Source organism: Rhinolophus sinicus, linkage group LG06, assembly GCF_036562045.2.
Source record: "Rhinolophus sinicus isolate RSC01 linkage group LG06, ASM3656204v1, whole genome shotgun sequence".
Taxonomy (NCBI): Eukaryota; Metazoa; Chordata; class Mammalia; order Chiroptera; family Rhinolophidae; genus Rhinolophus; species Rhinolophus sinicus.
Genome location: NC_133756.1, coordinates 7569856 through 7592622, shown reverse-complemented (window position 1 = coordinate 7592622; position 22767 = coordinate 7569856). Strand labels below are relative to the sequence as shown.

Sequence of the window (22767 nt, the reverse complement as noted above, 5' to 3'; positions counted from 1 at the left end):
AACCATGATGGGGCGGGGCCGGCGTTCGCCTGTCAGCACTCAGATTTTGCAGGGGGACCGTGCTCTGCGGGGACCCTCACCTCCACAGCTCACTAGTACCATCCCAGGGGCAGGAGCTGTGGGAAAGCTCATGGTGAAAAAGCTCTCCCAGGGGCGAACGGGTGGCTCAGCTGGTTAGAGCGAAAGCTCTGGGCAACGGGGCTGCCGGTTCGATTCCCACATGGGCCAGCGAGCTGCGCCCTCCACAACTAAAATGAAGTCAATGAGCTGCCACTCAGCTCCCGGGTGGCCAGATGGCTCGGTTGGAGCGCGGGCTCTCAACCACAAGGTTGCCAGTTCAACTCCTGCAAGGGATGGTGGGCAGCGCCCCCTGCAACTAAGATTGAACACAGCACCTTGAGCTGAGCTGCCGCTGAGCTCCTGGATGGCTCAGTTGGTTGGAGGGCGTCCTCTCAACCACAAGGTTGCCAGTTCGACTCCCGCAAGGGATGGTGGGCAGCGCCCCCTGCAACTAGAAAACAGCAACTGGACCTGGAGCTGAGCTGCGCCCTCCACAACTAAGACTGAAAGGACAACTTGACTTGGAAAAGTCCTGGAAGTACACACTGTTCCCCAATTAAAAAAAGAAAAGAAAAAGAAAATGTCCTGTTCCCCTACGCCCCCCCAACCCAAAAAGCTCTCCCCAGGGTTTCTATATTCAGAAAACATAAGCTCAGCGGCCTTCCTCCGGGAGAATGGACCACCCCACACTTGCGGCGGGGCCCCCAGGAACCCAGTCGCTGGTCACACGCTCACTCTCAGAGACGCAAAACATGATGAAACCCAGCGCACCTGCTGAGCCAAGGGGCCCAGGGGGAGAGGACACTTGGAGGGCAGCACCCTGCTCAGGGCCCGGAGGGTAAGCTACGCTCCCTCTGCTTTCGGACGGTGAGGGCCTTCTTTTTGCCGAAATGAGACATGAGATGGTTCAACATCACCCTCAGCTGCTTGGTTGCCATGGTTACAACATCCGGCAGAAGCCAGGCCCTGGGCTGGGCTCAGTCACGTGGCTCATTCGTTTCAGCTGTTGGCGCTGGCGTCCTGAGCCCGAAACACTGAGCACGTGTGGGCCTCCTCATGGAGCGGGATCGTGGCTGTTTACTTAGAGCCTCTGCTCCTCCAGCGAGTGTGTGAAGCGAGCTGCGTAGTTAATTCACACACGGTGACTCAGAACAGCACCGAAGGACGGCCCCTTCCCCTGCAGTGCTTATCCCAGCTCCACCATGCCAGTGGGGTCAGGGGCTTGTCAGCATGCCGACACTGTGCCAGCCTCCGAGTGCTCCCGGCTCGTCCCACACCCACTGGCGTCACCGACACGCCACCTAATTGCAGGGAGCGTGGGCAGCTGTGCAGCTCCAGGCAGCCCGCGGCCTGCTTCCCATTTCTGCCGACCTCCTTGTTTTCCTCAAGTTCCTGCTGGGTCTGTTCTCATAAGCCTTTGCTCTTTGTCATGGCTGTTTCAATGTGTGCCCCTGAGCTGGCAGCGTGAAGATAGGTGCCTGGTCCCAGGGAGGGTGAAGCGCCCCCGGCACGCTGACCTCGGCTCCTGAGGGTGGGTGCACACGCCAGGGTCAGGCCTGGCCTTGCAGTGGGTGGTGTCTCAGGAGGCTTGGCACCTTTCCCAGGCCCCTGAGCTCTGCCACCCAACAGGCCACGTTCTCCCACCCCCACCCACCCGTGGCCCAGGGCCCTCTCTTTGGAGGGGCAGCTCGTGCCTTTCAGGGGTGATTTCTTTCTCGAGGTGCCATGTTTCCAGGATGCCCTGCTGCCAGCTCCAGGTCTGCTGCACTCCAGGCTGCGTCTCACAGGATCCACCCGCAAAGGAGACCGCAAGTGGCAGGTGGCAGGCGCTGGCTGCTCTGCAGGAACCTGTCCCATGCTTCAGTGGCTGCAGCCAGTTCTCCGTGACTCCCAGGGGCTTAGGGGTGGGGTGGGGAGGCCAGGTCCGGTCTCACCTGAGCATTCCAGGCCCACATGGGTCGTTGAGGGACAGGCTGCCCATGACAGCAGAGGCCTGGAAAGGGTTCTCTGGAATCTAGCCTTCCTTGGGCTGGAAAGAGCGTGTCGCCGCGAAGTAGCCACAGGGAGGTCTCCTCACCTCCCCACAGGACAACCTTCAGCGCCTCTAATTTGTCAAATGAAAATCCGAAGTGAATGTGGGTGAGCCTCAGCTGCCTCCTCTGCGGGTGGGGATGGGCCAGCGGTGGCCCCTGGTACCCGGCAGACAGTGAGGATTGTGCTCCAACCAAGTGCCAGGCCACAGTGCCCCACCCACCCCGCCCACTAGAAGAGCATCCCTTAGGCGAGTGGCCCTCCTCTGTGGCCAGCAGACCCTGCTAGAAGGAGCCACCGGCTGGCAGAAAGCAGGCTGCTTGCCCTGCCTACCTCCGGCCTGTCTGAGCGAGGTGTGGAGGGGACACAGCCGGTGACACTCCCACTGCCCCTGTCCCCGGGATAAGTCCCCTTGGTGCAGGCTAGACCAAGCTCCGGGCTCCCACTGAGGGAGCAAACCCATTCTCCACACCACAGAGGGCTTTGCGACCGCTGGGCAGACTGAGGCCTTGCCCATGGTTTCCACGGGGAAACTGAGGCAGGTGTGTGACGAAGGGTACCCCTGCCCTCGCCCATGAATGTGCACACGTGGGGGACCCTCTGATAGCCCCCCACCTGTGGCCCCACTGCCCACTGGGGGTGTCACCAACCCCCAGACACTCGTGAGTCGACCCCTCATACCTGCTGCCTGCTGGTGGGTCCCGCACGGTGGGCGTCATCCTCCCAGGGCCCAAGCTGCCTCTGGGCCTGCTGCTTGCCTTCTACAAAGAGCAGGAAGGGGAGAGGGGCTCAGAGGGGCTCCCCAGGTAGCTGCCCTCTGAGCACCCCGGTGGCAGTGGCCAGTGTTGGGCAGCGTGGGGGCTGGGCAGTGTGGGGCCTTCCGCCCCTACCTCGTGCTTGCTGTCCAGGAACGGGATGGGGTGGTACCCCGGTGGAGGGGGCCCGAGCCAGACGTCCGTGAACTGGGCCTGGCCTCGCTCCACTCGCCGACAGTCCTCAGGACAGCGGGTCATGCCTCCCCCAGCTGAGGAGAAAGAGCCATTTGCAGAAAAATAATCAAAAAGGTTCTTTAAGCATCACGAAGCAAAGGTCAGAAAAACCCTTCACATGGCTGCTCTGAAGTGCGGCTTCTGTGGCTGAAATGGTTGGGGCAGTGGACCACGAGGCCATCTCCCGGTGAGGACAGGGTGAAGGACACATGTGGGTCCTGGTGTGCCCCTGTGGCCCCAGTATAGACAGAGGCTCTGTGTGTGTGTAGTTTGGGGGCCCCTTGATGCTTTGGGGCTGGGGGTCTCCTACGACAGCACCCCACCACTAAGGCATATGCTGGCCCAGCAGTCAGTGCCCTCTTCTGCACACAGCATGATGGAGGAGGAGATTTCTGCGTAATAATGGCTGAGTACTGTGGGTGTCAGGCCACATCCCTGGCAGTGGGGAGCACGGATGCCACAAGGGGTTGCAAGTCCCCAAGGAGACCCTGAAATCCTCAGATGGTAGAGGGCTGGGCTCAGCCTGTCTATCCGGCAGTGGGTACCCCCACCATGGGCCCCTGACCATCCTGGCTTCCTTTATCCCTCCTCTCCCAGGTCTTAGGGTGTGAGGTGACAGGGCCTTTCCCTCTGGTGGCCCTGTCCCCAGGCTCTGCCCACCTGCAGAGGGAGCACCCCTCTCCCTCCAGCTCTTCTACACAGAAGGTCAGCGTTTGAGACTAGACAGTGATAACTTTATGTTAGGCTGGTGCAGGGGCCCCAGGACCATCACACACACACACACACACACACACACACACACACACACACACACACTGCTATCCTATGGGGGCTGGGCGCCCAGGCTCTCCTGACTGTCCCTTGGGTCTCTGCCCCACTCAAACACACTGCACACCATTGGGGAGGAGGCTCCAGCAGGAGCTGGCCAAGCCTGGGGAGGTGGCTGAACAGGGCTATGGGGACAGTTGGAGCCAGACAGGGAGGGCTGGTTGCCCTGGCTAACAGAGCCTGCTGGGGGCTCTGGGTGAGTAAGGGACCTCTCTCATCCATGCGTGAGACGGTGCCCTGGGGCCGCAGGCATTAATGCCCCTTCCTGAGCCCAGTGTCTGCAGGGAAAGATGGAGACGGGCCCCAGAAGTATTTCCAAATTACAGGCAGGGAATTACTTCTCTCGGAGGTGTCTTAATTTCATCATTATGGTGCATTATAAAAAGGTCTTTCCCTCTGCAAGGACATTCTGTCACTGATGTCCTCTGTCCAGTAGCTTTTGCTGTCCTCGCACTGTTTACGTCCTGGGCAATGATTGGGAACCGAGCTGCTGACGGCCTCATTCCCACTGCTTCACGCACCACCGGCTCCACCGGGGCGAGACGAGCTAACATTGCCTATCTTTTATTGACACGTCCAGACCATAAAGACCCCAGCTCTGTACCCTAAAGCCCTCTGCCAAGGTGACTGACCGCTGAGGCTGGGCCCCAGCCGGAGTGAGTTAAGGCTGCTGGCGCCTCTGGTCCCAGCAACCCCACACTGGACGTGCAGCAGACTGTCTCCAAGGCCAGGGGGCTGGAAAATGCATCTGGTGTGCCTTCAAGATCCGTTCGGACCTGAGTCCAGTGCCGCTCTGCCTTGCCCATCACACCCTCACTGGCCAACGCACTGCCCTTGGCAAGACTCCTGGGTCCTCCCTCACCCTGTGGCCTTCACGGGAACCAGACCGGCCCCCTCGTGCCCCAGAGCACAGTCCAGTCGGGGGAGCTCAGTCCCGCCTCAGGCTACGCATGCCGACAGCTCTTCCTGAACACCCTCCCTGCGGCGCCCTTCGCCTCCTCTGTCTCAGCTGGACTGTGGCTTCCTTGCTCATCCCTCTAGTCGGTCACACTGCAGGTGAGATGTCCAGACAGGCAAAGCGCGCCCTAAGGCGGCCCGAGTGTGGACGGTGGTTCAGAGCGTTTGTGGGGTAGGTGGTGTCGGTGCCTGGCGGAGACAGGTGGGGGTGGGGGGCCCAGCAGTGGGTGGACGGTCAGTGCACGGCTCTACATTTGTTTGAAGGCCCAGGCTCCCCAGGCCCTGGGCCCAGTGGTCCTGCCTGACTGCAGCACCCTGAGTGCCCATGTGCTCCGGTGACCCCTTCCGCCACCGCCCTTTGCCTCCCTCCCTGGCCCCTTTGCTGACATCTGATGCCGCTGTCCCTGGGTGCCAGCTGACCTTCTCTCCTCTGTCCATGTCCCCTCGCTGGGGGGACCTCACTCCCCAGGGAAGTAAGTACCACGTCTACCCAGATGGACCACCAACTCTTGCCTCCTCCGGGGGCCAGACGCCCAGCTCCAGCTCCTGCAGACACTCCTGACCTGGATGGACTCATGGCCCTTTGAAAGCTCAGCCTTCCCTCTCAGTGAGGGGCCCACACACCACCTGGTTACTCAGCCAGGGACACAGGTGACATCCTGCACTCTGCCCCCATCCTGGTCTCTCCACGACCACCATCTTGGGGTCCAGGCCACCACCCGACCTCTCGGTCGCTGCCTCTGACCCCTGCATCCCATTCCTCACACTGGAGCAACTGGGGGCTGCTCCGCCCTGCTCCAAATCCCCTCCCCACTCCAACCCCACTGACTTTGCTGCAAACCACTCCTGACTTTCTCCTGCACCCTTAGCAGACGGTGTCAGGGCCCAGGATTGCCGCCTTCAAATCACACCCCTCCTTGCTCACACTCCATGCTCACACTGGGCCCCTCTAGCCTCTGCTCACACCCCTGACCCTCCTACAGCCCCTTCCTCACCCTGTCCTATTGGCAACCCTGGTGCCATTGGACCAAACTGTGGAAAAGAAAAGGCTGAGGGCTCCCAGCAGGTGCCACCCAAAGGAAGGAACACTACGTTCTGATAAAAGACAAAGCTGCAGGCACACGTGACGGCACGGCCAGTGCAGACCCCTCCTGCTCACCGGTGGCTGTGTGACAGGCCTGCCATTCTGCTGCCTGGAGAGTCCATGGCGCTGAGGGTCTGTGCTACAAGGGGCATCAGATTCCCCGATGATGAACCAACCAGGTGACCAGAGCCTTGAGGGACCACTTGAGAGGAGTGTCCCATGGTCTGCTCTGCTCGCACTCAGGGCAGGGGCCCGCCTCGGCCTCCAGGGTCCTGGCGCATTTCTGGGGGGCACTCCTGGTCAGGACACCCTCGGGGGTGGCCCTGAGAGTAGATGTCCAACTCTAGCTCTCACTTCTGAAGCCTTTGTGTTGATTTTAATGACAGCAATTATGGCTTTATCAGCAAGATAAAGGTCACTGTCTGCCTCCAGGGAGGGGGCGACTCCAGAAGGGGAGGCTGAGCCAGCCAGGGAGATCGGGCAGCTTGACCGCTCCAGGAGGGAAATGCCTATTAATTATCTTTTTACAGCCTATTCAGTTAGACTCCCTAATCACCTGTGTCGGACACAGAGGCAACAGGCAGGGAGGCCACCGGAATAAACAAGGCTCGAGGGGGCAGGGCCGTTACCGCCAAACGGCTGCCGTGGGCCCAGGGCCTCGCCAGGCGGAGAGCCAGCAACAGGCCAAAATGTTTCCTTCATTTAAGTGAGTCAAAATAATAAAATGTTATTGGCCCTGAGGGGACGAGAGGTGTCTCATTTGGAGGTGACCAGTCACACCGCGTTAGTCTTCAGGGCAAACTCCACCAGCCAAGGAGCTCCTGCCGTAGGAGACGGGCACAAGCCCAGGGGAAGGCAGGTGGGCAGAGTGGCCTACACGGTGGGGACACAAGGAGCAGGGGTCTCCATGACCCAGAAGGAGAAGGGGTGTCCTGAGGGCTGTGCAAGGCCAGGTGGGCACCCTCAGGCCGCTTCGAGAGCTGCCCAGTTGGTACACACATCTCACTGCCCGGCTCTCTGCCCTGCTGTGGCCCAAGTCTGGCCTGCAGGCTGTGCCATCAGTGGACAGGGTGCAGGCAGGAGCAGGTGTGGGGGTACCTGTACCCTGGCTCTCTCCCCAGCAGGTCGCACATGGCGGGGCCTGTCTCCTCCATCCAGAGTCCGCACTGCAGTACAGCCAGGTGGCCTCCCCCCCGCCACACACACACCCCTGCCAGAAAGACCCCCAGCCACACAGACAGGACTGCTGAGCATGGTGGCCATTCTCAGTGGCCCCAAGCGGCTGCCTCCCAACATCGGTCATCTCTAGGGACCCTTCCCTACAGAGCTCCCCCACAATGTTCAGGCCCGCCCACCCGCAGGACCTGGGGGGCAAGGGCAGGGGGTGACGGTCACTGGATCCTGACAAGGGGCCTCCGCTAAGTGCATTTAGTGAACCAGCCAGGAGAGCTCTGGACGTTTGCGCAAGCATCTCCATCTGTCCTGGCGTCCGTGTCCCTCACAGCGGTCTCAGGGGCCCCTGCAGGCAGGGGGTCTCCTCAGCAGCCTGGGACACGTGTCCTGGGCACAGAGACAAGTCGCACAGAAACACCTCGGCTTATGACGCGCAGCTCAGAGCCCGTTTACATCTAATGGCAGGTCAGGCTGTCCTGTCGGCCGATGACGTAAGTGGAATGGCTGGAGAGCCCCACAGGTGACCCTCGTCCCTCCTGGTCCTGCCTTTCTGACCCTGGAGCCAAGAGCCCTTGCTTTAGAGCTCAACTCTGGTGTCCCCAGAACTACATCCGGGGGCATCACCCTCACCACCCTCACCACCACCACCACCACCATCCTTGTCTTGTCACCACCACCTTCATCATCACTGTCACCACCGTCTTCGTCACCACCATGGCCCTGTCACCGATGTCATCACAGTGACCCACCTCACCTCCACAGTACGTCACTCAGCAGCCTTCAGGGGCCAGATCCTTTGCTTTGTTCTTCCCAGGGGGCTTATACACACTTAACCGTCACCTCAACTTAGAGGAGGGGCTGCTCTCTCCCCTATTTACAGATGAGGAAACAGGACAGCCACCTCCAGGCCAGGTGTCATGCTGCTCTGCCGGTGCCCGGGCCTCTCCTGGCTATGGTGACACTCTGGTTTCTGGTCTGCACACATCTCTGTGTCACTGGGGGGGGGGGGGGGACAGGTGCATATCTCATCTTGAAGAGGCCACGGGGCTGGACCAGCACGCCACCCTCTTCCCCTCACTGCTCTCAGTCAGTCACCTCTGTGCCCTGATGTGACCATGGGGTGCGAGCTCACACACGTACGTACCCCCACTCTCTCACACTCAGCAGGAAGCACCTGTGCAGTGACCCACACGCTGGTACATGCGCACGTTCCCCGCTGGGCAGATGGCCCTCAGCGGAGCCCCAGACCTGCGTGTCCAGCTGGCCCTGGGCCTCTCCTCATGGGGGCACCCTGTGCCGTGATGTTCCGCCAGCCCAGCCCCCACCCCTGCATCACCCTGTCCGACTGTGCCCATGGGGGCCTGGGCTGGGCCTGCACCTCCACTGCCCGAAACAGCAGTGACCCCAAGCAGACCCCTCCCTTCCCTGCATCTTTGGACGATGCTGCCAACCTCCCTGACAGTGGCTGAGTCCTGGCCCCTAGCTGGGTGCCCCAGATGGGTCAGGGCGCCTGCATGGCCTCCTGCCCGAGGCTGTTCCTGAACCACAGGGGCCATACCCTGCAACCCCCCCCACACTCCAGCACCCACCAGCAGCAGTATCAGGCCCTGCCCAGCACTGTGTCCATTCCCCAGTGGACACACACGTAGGCAGCATGTGGCTGATAGAGCAGCGCCACAGGCTATGACATGGGGGACACCAGGGAGCAGAAACAGCTCCTGGGGCAAGGCCTCGGGAAAGTGGGGGCTCTGACTACAGGAGATGGGGAGCCCGGCAGCAGTGCCCAGGGGGGAGCAGAAGGGGGTAGACATGTGGGTTGTAATGCAGGGTCTCTGCTCCCACTTCCCACACAAGGACGCAGGACACAGCGAGGCCAAAAAGGAACAACAACGCAGCCATAGGTAGGGGAGTCACACCACTATATTCTCAATGGCGGCTGGTCGAGACACAAAAGCAAACATCTGCCAGTACCCCAACGAGGGGTCCTCCTGCACCCCAGTCTCACTGGCAGCGGGCGAGACACAGGAAGTAGGATCCACACGATCCGCAATCCACAACCCGCTTGCTAACCGCACTAGCTAGCTGCAATCCGCCGTCCGCTTCTCTGCCAACCAACCAACCCCCTAGCGTAGTCACAGCAGTTGTATCAGTGACTAATGGCTGACCGGTAACAACTGATGGCCAGCTAGTCACAGCTGATGGCCATCTACTACCCGAGCCAGCACCTTTCCACGTGAGGTTGAGAGCCTGGAAACTGCTCTCCTGGCTCTGTGCCCAGAAGGGTCTTGGTCAGGGCCAGGCAGGAGCCGCTCTGTCTGACTCCGGAAGCTGCCAGCAGCCACTGGCCGAGTTTAGTTCACGGCCCCGTCAGAATCAAAACTTGAGGGAGGCTGGGATGCAAATGAGGTCACCGTCCCTGGCTGGTCTGATGGTCCTAAGTGGCCTGCGGCCTGTCCCGCAGGTGGCTCAGATCCCCAAGGTCACAGGCAGCTTCTCCGTGTCCCCCCAGGGGTCAGGCCTCTGAGGCCTCGACCAGGTGGGTGAGAAGAGAGAACCAGGCGGGTGAGAGAACCGAGGCGGTACCTGTGGGTCCTCGCCTGTCGTCCCTTTTTCGTCTAAAGACCCTTTGCACCCAGCACGCAGCCCGACCTTCTGAAAGGTACAACCACGTGGGTGCAGATTTCCCACCACACGGGACCCCCGCTCCACTGGAAACCTCCCGCCAGCAGAGCCAGATGGAGCCCCAAGAGCCCCCCAGCCTCCTGTCTCTTCTAGGACCCTGAAACTTAGGGCTGACGGCATGGTGGGACCGCGGCAGCATCAGGCTCCTGCCCTCTGGCTGTGGCCCGAGGAGAGGCAGGTGCCCCCAGCTCTTTCCTGGCGAGGAGACCGGGGGCTACATTCCCACCTGACCCCAGGTTGTTGCCGACCCCCACCGCCCAGCTGACCGGCTTCTCCTCCCCCAGCAGTCCCCCGGCCCCCGTGTCCTGGAGATGAGAGGTGTGCAAGGGACACACTCCAGCTGTGGTGGCCTGGGGACCATGCGGCTCCCACCCCTCTGGGGCCTGGCTCCAGGCAGACATACCCCTAACATTCGAGTTTATTTCCATTGTTTCCACTGCGTGGGCCCTGGAAGCAACGTGGGATCTTTATCACTCCCACTACACTGTGTGATTGTGCGACAAGAAACTTGCAGGACAAACTTTCGTTTTAAATATGGATCTTCCATGCTACCCTGACGTAGCTAACCAGAGAGAGTTAATAGTACAGCGTGTTACCCCCTGGAGAGGCAATGAAATTTCCAGAAGTTGTCTGCTACACATGCTGTCACTTTTACTGGCAAGATCGCATCAGCGGCAAAGGGCGCCTTGATTTTTAAATTCATCTCACAATCACGGGTAATTCTTCGCAGAGCCCACCTGATGAATGTTCAACAAATGAAAAGACGAATCACTCAGATCCACTGGAAACATTTCCTGGGAGGGTTTTGTGCGTTAGAAAAAAGAAGAAACGCAATAGAGGTTCTCTCTGCTGCTACGGTTCCCAAATCCAGTCTGCGGGGATTGTCTGAACCACTGGGGCTCAGCCAGCCTGACCAGGTCCCCCTGGCAACTACTTGCACCTGTATTAGGATTCAATGGGCCTAAATTACCAGGGTCGAGGCAGCCACCCCATAGACAACAATTAACGTAAAAGGGCTTCACCGTTTAAAGCTGTGGGTGGGAATTACAAAAGGTTAAGAGACTAAATATAAAAATCTTTTTGAATATAAAATCAATGTGCTTTGTTACTAAAATCTGGGTGTTGTAATTTAACCAAAGTGGGGTTTAGAGCATCTGGCAGTCGTCCACATCTAGAAAAACGTCTTTTCTTCTCAACGCAAAGCAAATTGTCTACTCAAAAGTTAGAAACAATGAAACAACTGAAATATTTCATATCAACAAAATAATAAAATACGAAGTTTTGCAATTACATATTACTGACATTAGACCTCTGGACAGAGAAAGCGTTTCTCGCCTCATTGGAAACCAAGTTTTAGGGGTTTGTTTTCTTAACTGTCTCTTAGCATGTTGATTTTTGAGCTGAGAACCTGGTCCCAGTGGGCGCATGAGAGCCAAGCTCCCACGGGGGGTGCTGGGTGGGCGCCCGAGCAGCCCCAGGCCACCTGGCAGCTGGAAGGAAGGTGCTGGATGAGCCCAGGGGCCTGCCCCTGCATGGTGGGGGTGGCCGTGTGGTCAGGGTGGACCCCAGTGGCCTTTACCCAGCTGGGGTGGCGGATGCTCTGCAGGGCAGAAGGTATCTAGTTCTGCTACCCAAGGTTCTGAAACAGACTCGAGGGGCCATATTTCCTTCTAGAGATCGGGGGTGGCGGGGCAGGAGGGCTGAGCGCCTGCAGCAGGGGCCAGGTGGGTCTCCCTGCGCAGTTCCCGCCCCCTGGGAACCGGGCTGCATGTACACCGCTGTAGGCACACAAGCTCGAGAACATGTAGAAACATGGATAATTGCTTTAAATGCAAGACGACGCCCGCTCTGCTCTATTTTGGGTTGCCTCACGTGGCCTTGCTTCTCTCTAGGGCGGTTGGGCGCCTCCTTCCCACCCGGCCTCTGGGGGCCGCTGGGAGGGAAACCCCCTGCCTGCTCAAAGGACGGCCTGAACACTGGGCTGCTTGGAGGCGCCGCTTCCAGCAGACGGCCTGGACCGGGCAGCCGCCAACAGCACGTCCCCATGTGTCAGGTGGTCCTTGCCCACCCATGCTGCCCTTCCCCTGCCCGCTGACCGCCCAGATCACACCTGGCACTGCCTCCAGGAGAAAAGGCTGCAGGTGAGACCTGCCAGATGTCCTGCGACGCTGCCTCCAGCAGCAGACCCTGTGGCCAGGCCTCCCGGCTCTGCCTCTGCCCACTGGGGCCCCTGCTCAGGATTAGAGCACGAGAGCCGGGAGGGGTCACCCACCCAGGACTAGGGTGGCCCCCCAGGGCAGTGCCTCTCGTCTGTAAGGGAACCTGTGACAGGAGGAGGCCAGGGCACTCAGCACCGGTCAGTCCACTGTCTGGTGGGCAGCCAGCTTCCCAGGACCTTCAGTAGCTGCTGATGCTGGAGAGCTGAGGGCAGGGCCCATGACCACAGTCCCCGCTGGGCTGACAGGTCCGCGTCCTCACCACCAGCTGGGTTTGCAGTGACCACCTGACAGTCCTGTGCTGGGGCTGCAGGGTGAGATGGCAGGGCGTGGCAGGGCACACCTCCTTCGGTAGGTGTGGGTGTGAGGGGATGCAGAGGGACGGGGACTCAGGAGGCCCACATCCCTGCCCACGCGGTCTCCCGTCGGCTGTGGAGGCAGCAGGGCCCAGGAGCGTCGGCTGGTGACGGGGTTTCTCATTTGAGCTCACAGACCATTTGGGAAAGATGGCTGCCTGAAACGAAACCTCCATTCTTCTCAGTAAGAGAACCTGGTATTAGCTGGCAAACTGCGTTTCTGGTCTCCCTGCGGCCTGGTGAGATCCCACAGCCACATTTTGGCCAATGAGACACAAGCAGCAGTGGGCGTGGCACCAGGAAACTTCTGCGGGGGGCCGTGCCTCCTGTGCCCCTCCTGCTAGTAGGAATAGGGGCCTGATGGCTGGTGTACGGACAGCCCTCGAGGACCACAGGGGTCCCTGGTGATCAGGAGGGCATCACCTGGCCTCTGAACTTCAAGGCGAGAAGAAAACGTGGATGGAAAGAAGCCACTGCTATGGTGTCAGGAGAGAAGCAGCTGCACCTGGTCCGAGGACACAGCCAGCCCGAATGAAGCCGCGCGGAGCAGACGCTGGCGTGAGCTCAGCAGCAGGCAGGTCAGCTGGAGAGACACGTAGTGGGGCTGCTCCTGGGGAGAGCAGGGCACCCACGCCATGAGGCCTCCCGAGGGTGCCCGGGGTCAGGCTGTGGGCGCGTGGGTGGTCAGTAGGGCCTGGGCTGAAGGGCCGTGCAGAGGAGTTTCTGCCCTGGATGCCCGTTGTGCTGCACTCGCCTGCTTGGGGACGGCAGTACCTTTAGCAGGAACACTCACCACAGAGACTTTCTGGCCCAAGCTTATTTCAGGCCTTGTGCTGTGTTATCTTTCGACCTGAAATTCGCTGGGCAGTGGCGTCCACCCTGCACTTCTGAGACCCATCCGTGGGACAGTCCTGGCTGCTGGCCGTGGACGTCTAAGACGCTCAGCAGATGCCACGTTCCTTGTACTGTGCCCTGCGCCTGCGGCTGGCACCCAGCTCAGCACAGAGTGGCAACTGCCGGCTGGAACCAGCACGGCCACCAGACTCCTGCCTCCCTGAACAAGGGCTCGAGGGTCTTTGGCGAAGAAAGAGACGCTGGAACTGGAAACGGGTGAGCAAGTGCCACAACCAGAGGGGCGGGGCTTGTTGGGTTCTGAGGACACAGAGTACTCTGTCACCAGGAAGGACTTCTGGTTTAAGTCCCCACACTGGGAGGCTGTCTGGAAATGCCGTGGTCTTTCAGGATAACGGATGAAGAACGCTTAAGTGACAGGCATCTATCACCACGTCACAGAATGAGCCATGCACCCCCGCGCTCCCTGCCCTCACCAGGTCCAGGCTCTGCTCTGCACAGGGGTCTCTGGGCATTGCTGGGCCAGCTCCTCCTGTGACCGAGTGATGCCCGCTGGGCCACATGCAGGCCGGGGGCCTCCTGGGCTTGAGCGGCTCCCTTGTCGCAGCCATTATCATTTAGGGTTCTCTCTCATGTCCAGCTCACCACCGTCCTACCTGCGGCAGAACTGAAATGTGCAGTGACTTCATTTTCCCTTTGCAGAATGCACAGGGGCACAGCCAGTGGCAGCGTGTCCGTGACCTGGAGCAGACGCAGCCCCCACCCCAAAGTCTGAAGGGCTCCGGCATGAGCAGGGCAAGGAGCCGAAATTCTTGGGGTGAGGGGCCGAGGTTCCTGGGGTGAGGGGCTGAGGTTCCTGGGGTGAGCAATCGAGATTCCTGGGGTGTGAGGCTGAGGTTCCTGGGGTGAGAGGCTGAGGTTCCTGGGGTGAGAGACTGAGGTTCCTGGGGCGAGCAATCGAGATTCCTGGGGTGCGAGGCTGAGGTTCCTGGGGTGAGAGACTGAGGTTCCTGGGGCGAGCAATCGAGATTCCTGGGGTGCGAGGCTGAGGTTCCTGGGGTGAGAGGCTGAGGTTCCTGGGGTGAGAGACTGAGGTTCCTGGGGCGAGAAGCTGAGGTTCCTGGGGTGCGAGGCTGAGGTTCCTGGGGTGCGAGGCTGAGGTTCCTGGGGCGAGAGGCTGAGGTTCCTGGGGCGAGAAGCTGAGGTTCCTGGGGTGCGAGGCTGAGGTTCCTGGGGTGCGAGGCTGAGGTTCCTGGGGCGAGAGGCCAAGGTTTCTGGGGTGGAGAGGGACACTCTGGAGGCTGTGGTCCTGCAGACTGTTCAGGGGTGAACCTGTTCCCATGAGGGAAATACCAGTTTTGGGGGAAGTAAAAGCAGAAGGGGGTCCCCTCCCTGCCTCCTCCTCCTCCATTCTCAATGTGCACTTCCTGGGGTCAGACCCCATGACGGACAATGGGGGGGCCATGCAGTGGGGCCCTTGGTCAGCAGTCCCGGAGGTAGACACTGTCAGGTTCTCACTTTACGGAAGAGGAAACTGAGGCACAGGGAGTTTCAGCTAGAAGATGGAGGAGCAGCAGCAGCCAGGCCTGTCATCCCAGATGCACCTAGGGAGCGTCCCAGGGCTTTCTGATGCAGCCAGAGCATTTGATGGACGGCTGAGATGGCTGCGGGGCTGAGGTCTGAGCGGGTCTCCCTAGAGGCACCTTCCTGCGGCCCCACCACTTCCTAGCAGAGGTGGGAGCCATCCGGGGGGCGCTGGAGTCCAAGTGCAGCCTGGCGGCACAGCTCCTGTCACACGCTCCTGGAGGCACGAGCTTGCCTCGGGCCTGGTTTCCATCCAGACTTGATAGGCTCTGAAATCCCTCTGGCGGAAGGCTGGTGCCCAAGAGTGTTTTTATGTAGAAATGAGACCTGTACTCAATGCAGCTGAAATTGCTTCGATAAACTGAGGTGAGAGTGCACGACGGGTGCGGCCAGCCCCCCTCAGGACTGAAGCACCCAGGGAAAGGGCCAAACCCCTCTCCTTCCCCGTCAGGGCAGGTCTGGGCATCTGTGTGGTCACAGCACTTCAGATTTGCCCCATTTTGCCCTGGGACACCGCCCCCCCAGCAATGTCCAGGGCTGGAATCGTAATGGGGAAGCTGGGGGCAGGGCTGGGCAGAGCCCCCAGACCTAAAGTGCGTGTGCATCTGCCCAGTGGGTACCCCAGCTGTGCTTCCTGTAGCCAGGGTGCAGGGGGACCAGGCCGTCAACTCAAACGCCGCCCCCACTAAGAGGTGAGCATGTGTGTGATGCACAGAGCAGTGGCAGGTTCAGCATCCCCGGCACAGTAACGCAGTGAGTGCCAGCACCCGCTGCCGGGAATAATTCCAGAATGATCTGTGGCAAAACCAGACCATACACTATACAGAAGCAGGTTCTCGCTTGCCTGGTTGGTGGGCGTGGGGTCTCTGTCTGGCTCTGGAGCCACATCTCCATGGGGAATCAGGACATGCCCACCAGGCAGGAATGGAATGAGCTGGAAAACCCAGTGAACACGCAAGACTCGTCGGGGCTGCTGGCTCCCCATGGAGCTGGGAGACGTGGGAGGGGCGCAGGGCAGGCTCCCATCTTCGGGAGCCGTCATCAGGTGACCTGTCCAGGCTGACACAGGCCTCCTGGTGGCAGTGGCCTTGGTGGGTTTGCCACCTTCCCTGCCTGACCCTGGGCCTGACAAACCCAGAAACAACCCTGAGGCCACAAGCCCAGAGGGCTGTTTCCACTGCCAGGCTTATGGCAGATGAAGAGACAACCTCACGTTGCACTCATGGTGACAACCAGGTCTGCACGTGGGGGCCACAGCACAGCCGCCACAGCCCTGGGGCTGCTCTCCCCACCCCCCGGGGGCATTGGGTTCCCACAGGAAGGACGTGCACCCCAGTTTCCTGGATGCCCAGGGCAGGGCGGCCACAGCCTGCCTCCTACTCACTGCCATGGCCGCTGGCCCCAAGGAAGAGGGTCCTGCTTGCTCTCGGGCTGAGTCTTGTTGGGGCCTGGGCGCCGTCTTCCAGGGATGTCCTGTCTCCCCCAGGTCCACTGTGCCTGGCTTCTCAAGGGTCAACTTTGCTTTCCTCTGCCCGAGGTCTGGGGCACCCACTGCTGTCACATGTACCTGAGCGCTGGGGGCAGCTGGTTAATTCCACTCACCGGACAGGCTGCCAGGGGTGTCCTCCTGGTCACACAGAGCATTTGATACCATCGTCACCTCCAGATCTCCCTTGGGGAGAGGTGAATCGGTGCTGGCACTTTCTGGGGTAGCGCTGAGCTCCGGGCCCCCAGACGTGGGGCTTGACAGAGGATAGGAGATGCACTCAAACCCACTGTGAAGGGAGCACACAGGGCTGGGCTCAGCTCAACACCACGCTGCGGGGACACGGTGGCCAGGGCCATTCCAGGGAGGAGCAAGGGCCCAAAGTGGCCACTGGGGGACTAAGGGAAGGAAGCAAGGAGGGACGGGGAGGGGTCATGTTCTGGGATCGCCTGAAACCGTGCTGCAGCCCATCCCTCCCTGTCTCCTGTCACTTTGCCTGCCACCCACTGTGGGTGAGCATGTCGTGTCTGGAGGGTCACTGCTGTGTCCCCAGCGCTGGGGTAGGAGTGATGCGGGGAGGGCCCCAGGTGGAGCAGTTTGGGACAGTCCTCCACCCCTCCCCCACCCCCCATGTGTGTCACCCACAGTCACCCTTACTCACAATGGGGTCTGGATGGGCAGCTCTTGGCTGTCCTCGTCCACTTTGAAGAAGCTGACCTCTGAGTAGGCTGGGAGCTGCACATACCTGACGCCTGCTGAAATCTTCAATACCCGGCCGTCCTCACCTTCCAGGAGAGAGCAGCAGACTGTGCCAAGGAGCAGGACGGAACGGCCCCAAGGACCTGGGTGTCCCCCCACCCTCGTCCTGTCGGGCGGCGGCTCAGAGCAATGAGCACGGGGAGGAGCGTTCACAGCATGTCCAACCTGAGCTCTCTGCTCACCTCCCAGGCTCCTCCTCCTGCCCTCGGCTGAGCCGTCCACACTCTTCCTGACCCAAGCCCAGTTCTGGGCCCCAGGGCACCGGCTGCGCCTCTGGCACTGGCCCATCCCTCTGGGAGGGTGTCTCCTTGCTGGCCTCACAGGAGCATGGGCGATGGTGCGGCCGCAAGCAGACACGTGGAGGCTTGCCTCCCTCGTGGGTTGGTCACCAGGGGGCACATTGCTGCTCATTACCCATTTCCCACCCTGATTGTGGAATGGGCTCCATCCCACTCATCTACACCCCCGAGGTCCACACAGCCGGTCACATGGACTCTGGGCTCAGGGTCCAATGGAGAAATAGTAGCCGCTGAGCAGCACCAGTGCAGCCTGTCGCCAGCCTCTCAAGCTGCTGAGATCTGGAAAAGGAGACACGGCTGGGCAAACACGGGAAGAACTTTGACTTGGAAAGAAATGGAGTCAAGTATAGCATAAAAACCCAACTGTGGTTTGATCAGCTTCCGTTTCTGGTCAAAATGGAGTAAGTGGAACCAATTTACCCTCTTACTTGAAGCAGCCAAAACAGCAGATGAAATACAGTGACACAGTGATTTTCAAGGTCCTGGGCATCAGGCAAGCACAGTGGTCCCTGACGGATGGGAACAAACGGTGTGGACCCCATGTTGCCTGCTCACTGTCTCAGAGAACGTGCGGGGTTGGTGCAGAGAGGGGATCCGAGCAGAGCCCAGAAAACTCCCTCAGGTGAGGAGACAGAGCTGGACTGTGGCGCTCAGGCGCACAGCAGGAGTCTTAGAGCCCGAAGCTCGAGGAGCAGAGCAGGGAGAGGACCCTGGTGGTCTGCAGGGACCTCAGGTGGCCAGCAGAGCACAGATCAGTGCAGAGTGCGAGGAACGGCCCAAGAGAAAGAGGGACCAGGCCCAGGGCTGACCTGGGATGGCGAGTGGTGCTGGTCCCGTCAGCCAGGCTGGGAGAACTCAGAGTCAGGGCACCCTGGGAAGTGTTCTCAGAAGGGTCTTGCTTCAGGAATGGGGACTAATTGGTTTTGGAATGAACTCTCTTCCAGACCTAACAAATCATAAAAGCAAGACCTGAAACTGTGTCCAAGGAACTTAACTGCACCCAGAACAATGCTCAAGAATATTTATAGGAGCACAGAAATATCCTGCCCCCAACAAAGTAAAATTCACAATGTTTGGCACCTAATCAAAGATTACCAGGCACGCAAAGAATTCAGGGAAGAATGGTCCGTGACGAGGGGGACACTCTTATCAATCAAAACCGATCCAGAACTGACACAGATGTTAGAATTAGCAGAAAAGGGTGTTTTTCAAAGTTATAACTGTATTCTGTTGTCCCCAAAATTAAGAAGAGACAGAAGATATTAAAAAAAGAACGTCAAATTTCTAGAAATGAAAAGTATGAGACGAAACATACACTGGATGTGATCAAGACAGATGAGACACTGCAGAAAGAAAGATTCATGAACTTGAAAACACAGAAACGATCCAAAGTGGATCAAGATGAAAAAGAAAAAAAGGGAGGGAGGGAGAGAGGGAAAGAGAACCCATGAACAGTGAGACAACTTCAAGCAGCCTAAACAAGAATCACCGGCGTCCCTGAAAGAGAGGCGGAGAGGAGACTGCGACAGAAAGATTATTGGAAGAAATAAGTACTGAAAAATCCCCACCTTTGTTGAAAACTGTAAACCCACAGATCCAAGGAGCTCAATGGATCCCAAGTGTATGAAACATGAAAAAAACTACACCATGTCACATTAAAATGAAACGGCTCAAACCCATGAAAAAGAGAAAACCTTAAAAGAAGCTGGAGAAAAGGGCCATGTTTGTGCAGAGAAACAAAGGTAAGGACAACAGCAGATTTGTCACTGAAAACATCATAGACAAGGTGACAGTGGAGTGATATTGTGGACATACTAGAAGATGAACTAGGGCTCTATACCTTGAAAGAACTTGTATGAAATACAGTGTGACAGGTTCTCAAGGTCCCGGACATCAGGCAAGCACAGTGGTCCCTGACAGATGGGAACAAACGGTGTGGACCCCATGTTGCCCAGTCACTGCCTCAGAGAACGTGCGGGGTGGGTGCATAGAGGGGGTCCGAGCAGAGCCCAGAAAACTCCCTCAGGTGAGGAGACAGTAAAAATGAAAGTAAAATCAAGACATGTCCAGATGAACGAAAGCTGAAAGAATTCATCACCAGAAAATCTGTGTGAGAAGAAATGTTAAAAGGTGAAGTCCTTCAGGCAGAAGGAAAATCATACCAAATGGGGCTCTGGAAGGAATGAGAAGCAGCAGAAGTGGCAACTCTGAGGCTAAAGAGATGAGACTTCCTTCTCTCTGTGTTAAATACTCTTTAAAAAATAAATGACTGTTTAAACAAAAATAATAACTGCGTATCATGAAGTTTATTAGTTACACGAAAGTAAGATGTATGAAAGCAACAGCATAAAGATGGGGAGCGCAGAAACAGAAGTGTACTATTGCGGTTCCCATGTGTGAAGAAGTGTAGCCTGTGATAAGTTAAAGGTGTAGATTGTAAACCTTAAGCGGCTAAACAGCAAAATAAAGAGTTACAAATACTAAGCCAACAGAGGAGGTAAAGCAGAATCATAAAAAGACTCGATAATCCAAGAAGACAGGAATAGAGTATAAAGGGGAAAACACAGCTGAGGCAAATAAAAAACAAATAGTAAAATGGTAAGTTTGAACCTGCTATATCAATAATTATATTAAATGTGAATAGTGTAAACATTTCAATGAAAAGATAGAGATGGTTAGACTAGATAAAAAAGCAAGACCCAACAACATGCTGCCTACAAAAAGCACACCTTAAACATAAACACACCAATCGGACAAGGATGCAAATGCCAGTCAGAAGAAAGCTGCAGTGGCTGTACTAACACCACAGCAAGTAGATGTCAGAGCAGAGATTATCACCAGGGACAAAGAAGGTGATTTCACAATGGTAAGGAGTAAATTAATTAAATGGCATAAAAATCCTAAATGTTTATGCCCCTAATAACAGAGCATCAAAACGATGAAGCAGAACTTGACAGAAATGAAAGCAGAAATAGACAAACCCACAGTTATAATCAGAGATTTCAACACACAATAACTGACAGAACAGGCAGACCAAAAATCAGCAAGCATATAGCAAACTTGAACAACATCAACAGAATATACCTGATTGATATTTATAGAACATTCCAACCAATGAGAGCAGAAGCCACACTCTTCTCAAGGTGCACACAAGATATGTACCAAAATGGACCATATTCTGGGCCATAAAAAAAGTCTCAATTAATTTAAAAGGACTCAAGATACACAGTATGACTCTCACCACATGGAATTAAATTAGAAATCAGCAACAGGAAGATCTCTGGAAAATCTCCAAATATTTGGATATGAAACAACACACTTCTAACTAACTCATGGGTCCAATAAGAAATCAAAGAGGAAGTCAAAAAGTATTTTAAATTGAATGAAAATAAAAACACAATATATAACAATTTGTGGAATGCAGTTAAAGCAGTGCTCAGAGGGAAATTTATAGCAATAGACTCCTATATTAGAAAAGCAAGGTCTGAAATAAATAACCTTAGTTTCCATCTTTAAGAACTAGAAAAAAGACAGTAAATTAAACCCAAAGTAAGCAGAAGCAAGGAAATAAGATAAAAATAGGAATAAATGAAACAGACAACAGAAAACATAAAGTTGCTTGTTTATCAATGAAATCGATAACCTCTAGCCAGACTAGTCAGGAAGAAAGGAAAAGACACCAATAATCTGCATCAGGAACAAGAGAGGTAATATCACTGCATTAAAGGGAGAAGAAGCATGAACACGCTTATGTGATGAATCTGGCAACTTAGATGAAATGAACACAAATCCTTGGACAGAACAGCAGAGCTCACTCAAGAAAGAGATAAGCTGAATAGCCCTGTGTCTGGTCAAGACTGCGGCTCAATGCCACTTGACAGCCTCAGGACTGCAACTGTGAACAACACCAAGTGTGGAGAAATCAGAGCCCTCGGGCTGCTGCTGGGATCGTAAAATGAGGCAGCCACTTGGGAGAACAGTTTGGCAGTTTCTCTAAAAGTTTAAAGAACTTTTATATACATAGGTATATACACAAACTATATATCGGTATATAACTAAGAGAAATGAAAACATACGTTCACACAAAAGCTTGAAGACGAGCGTTCACAGCAGGTAACCGTGCAAACAAGCCAGGTGTCCCTTGGCGGGTGGGTGGGTGACAGGGTGTGGTGTGTGTCTGAAAGGAGATGACTGGGCTGCAGAGGGGAGAAGGCCGATACACGCTGCAATGTGGGCAGGCCCCGGAAACTTCACGCAAGTGAAAGAAGCAGCGCAGAAGACCACACAGTGCACGATTCCACTCATACGAACTGTCCAGAAAAGGCAGGTCCACAGACGGTGGAGCCCTGGCTGCGTGGGACTGTGGATGTGGATGGGGTGTGAGCAGGCGCGAGGGGTCTTGGTGGGTGAAGCAAATGTTGTAAAACCGCACTGTGGTGCAGTGATGGCTGCCCAACTCTGTAAATGCACTAAAAATTGTGGAATCACTAATACAGATGAATTTTACGGTATGTAAATGATACCACAATAAAGTTGTTAAAATAAACCAATTGTGACGAAATCAATCTGGTGTATGCTACGTACACATGGTGGCTTCCTCATTAAAGCTTGCTGAACTAAGGTGAGAGTGCGCATTAGGAATCACAGGTGCGAATTCATCAATGGCTGGCCCCCCCCCGGCGGTGGCACCGGTGGTCATGTGGGGCCACTGCTCGCCGGGCCTCCAGCCTTCTCAGCAGCGGGCACGAAGCACTTTGCTCCAGGAGTCAGTGTCCACCTGCTGCATCACCGCAGGGCTGACCAGGGGACTTAAAAAGTCCACCCAGACAGATGGAAACTTGTCCTCAATTGGGTTCCCCGGAGGACGAGCAGCTCTCCCCTCACCAGGCTGAGATTTGCCCATGCAGCACTGCAGGCACTGTCCTCAGGTTCTGTAAGGTGTGTGACAACCGTGGGTGTGCACACATGCACACACAGGCATAGAGCCCACATGCTCACACACATGCACACGCTTACACACGTATGTGCCCACACGCTGCGTCCTGCCAGCTGGAGGGCTCGCATGCCTCCTGCCCCTTCTGCCAAGGCTCCCGCCGTGAGACCTCAACAGTCAGCGGCGCCAGCATCAGGGCTGCCAGAAGCCACATGTGGCACCTAGTCTGCGTTCTGCTGCTTGAGAATCTGACACCTGTTTATCTTTCTGGAAAGTTCTGCTGTCATCCTGGAGACACTTACTCTCCGCCACTTCGCCATTGTCCTGCTGCAGCTCCACCCGCAACGTGAAGGAGGCGCTGTGGGCCACGTCCATCACCTCTGGACCCAAAATCACAGTCCTCGTGGCTTGTGCTGGGAGAGAGCAGAGGGTCGCCTCAGTATGTGGCTGGCCGCCACCCGCCCACGTCCCTAACAGG

General features: G+C 57.0%; 1 protein-coding gene across 8 annotated transcripts in view; it reads right to left on the bottom strand.

The window, feature by feature from the left end:
* The window catches only part of MORN1 (MORN repeat containing 1), a 53915-nt gene that overhangs the window by 12487 nt on the left and 18661 nt on the right, over positions 1–22767 (bottom strand). For 2 of the 8 annotated variants that reach the window (XM_074334249.1, XM_019712058.2), the window contains exons 8-12: positions 22592–22702; positions 16960–17083; positions 16415–16587; positions 2982–3115; positions 2773–2852 (exon numbers count right to left, since the gene is read on the bottom strand). In XM_074334249.1, the coding sequence (XP_074190350.1) occupies positions 2773–2852; positions 2982–3115; positions 16415–16587; positions 16960–17083; positions 22592–22702 (622 nt within the window). Of the gene's footprint in view, positions 1–2010; positions 2165–2772; positions 2853–2981; positions 3116–9024; positions 15747–16414; positions 16588–16959; positions 17084–22591; positions 22703–22767 lie in introns of those variants that run through there. The other 6 variants (XM_019712060.2, XM_019712059.2, XM_074334251.1 and 3 more) reach the window with 6 other exon arrangements.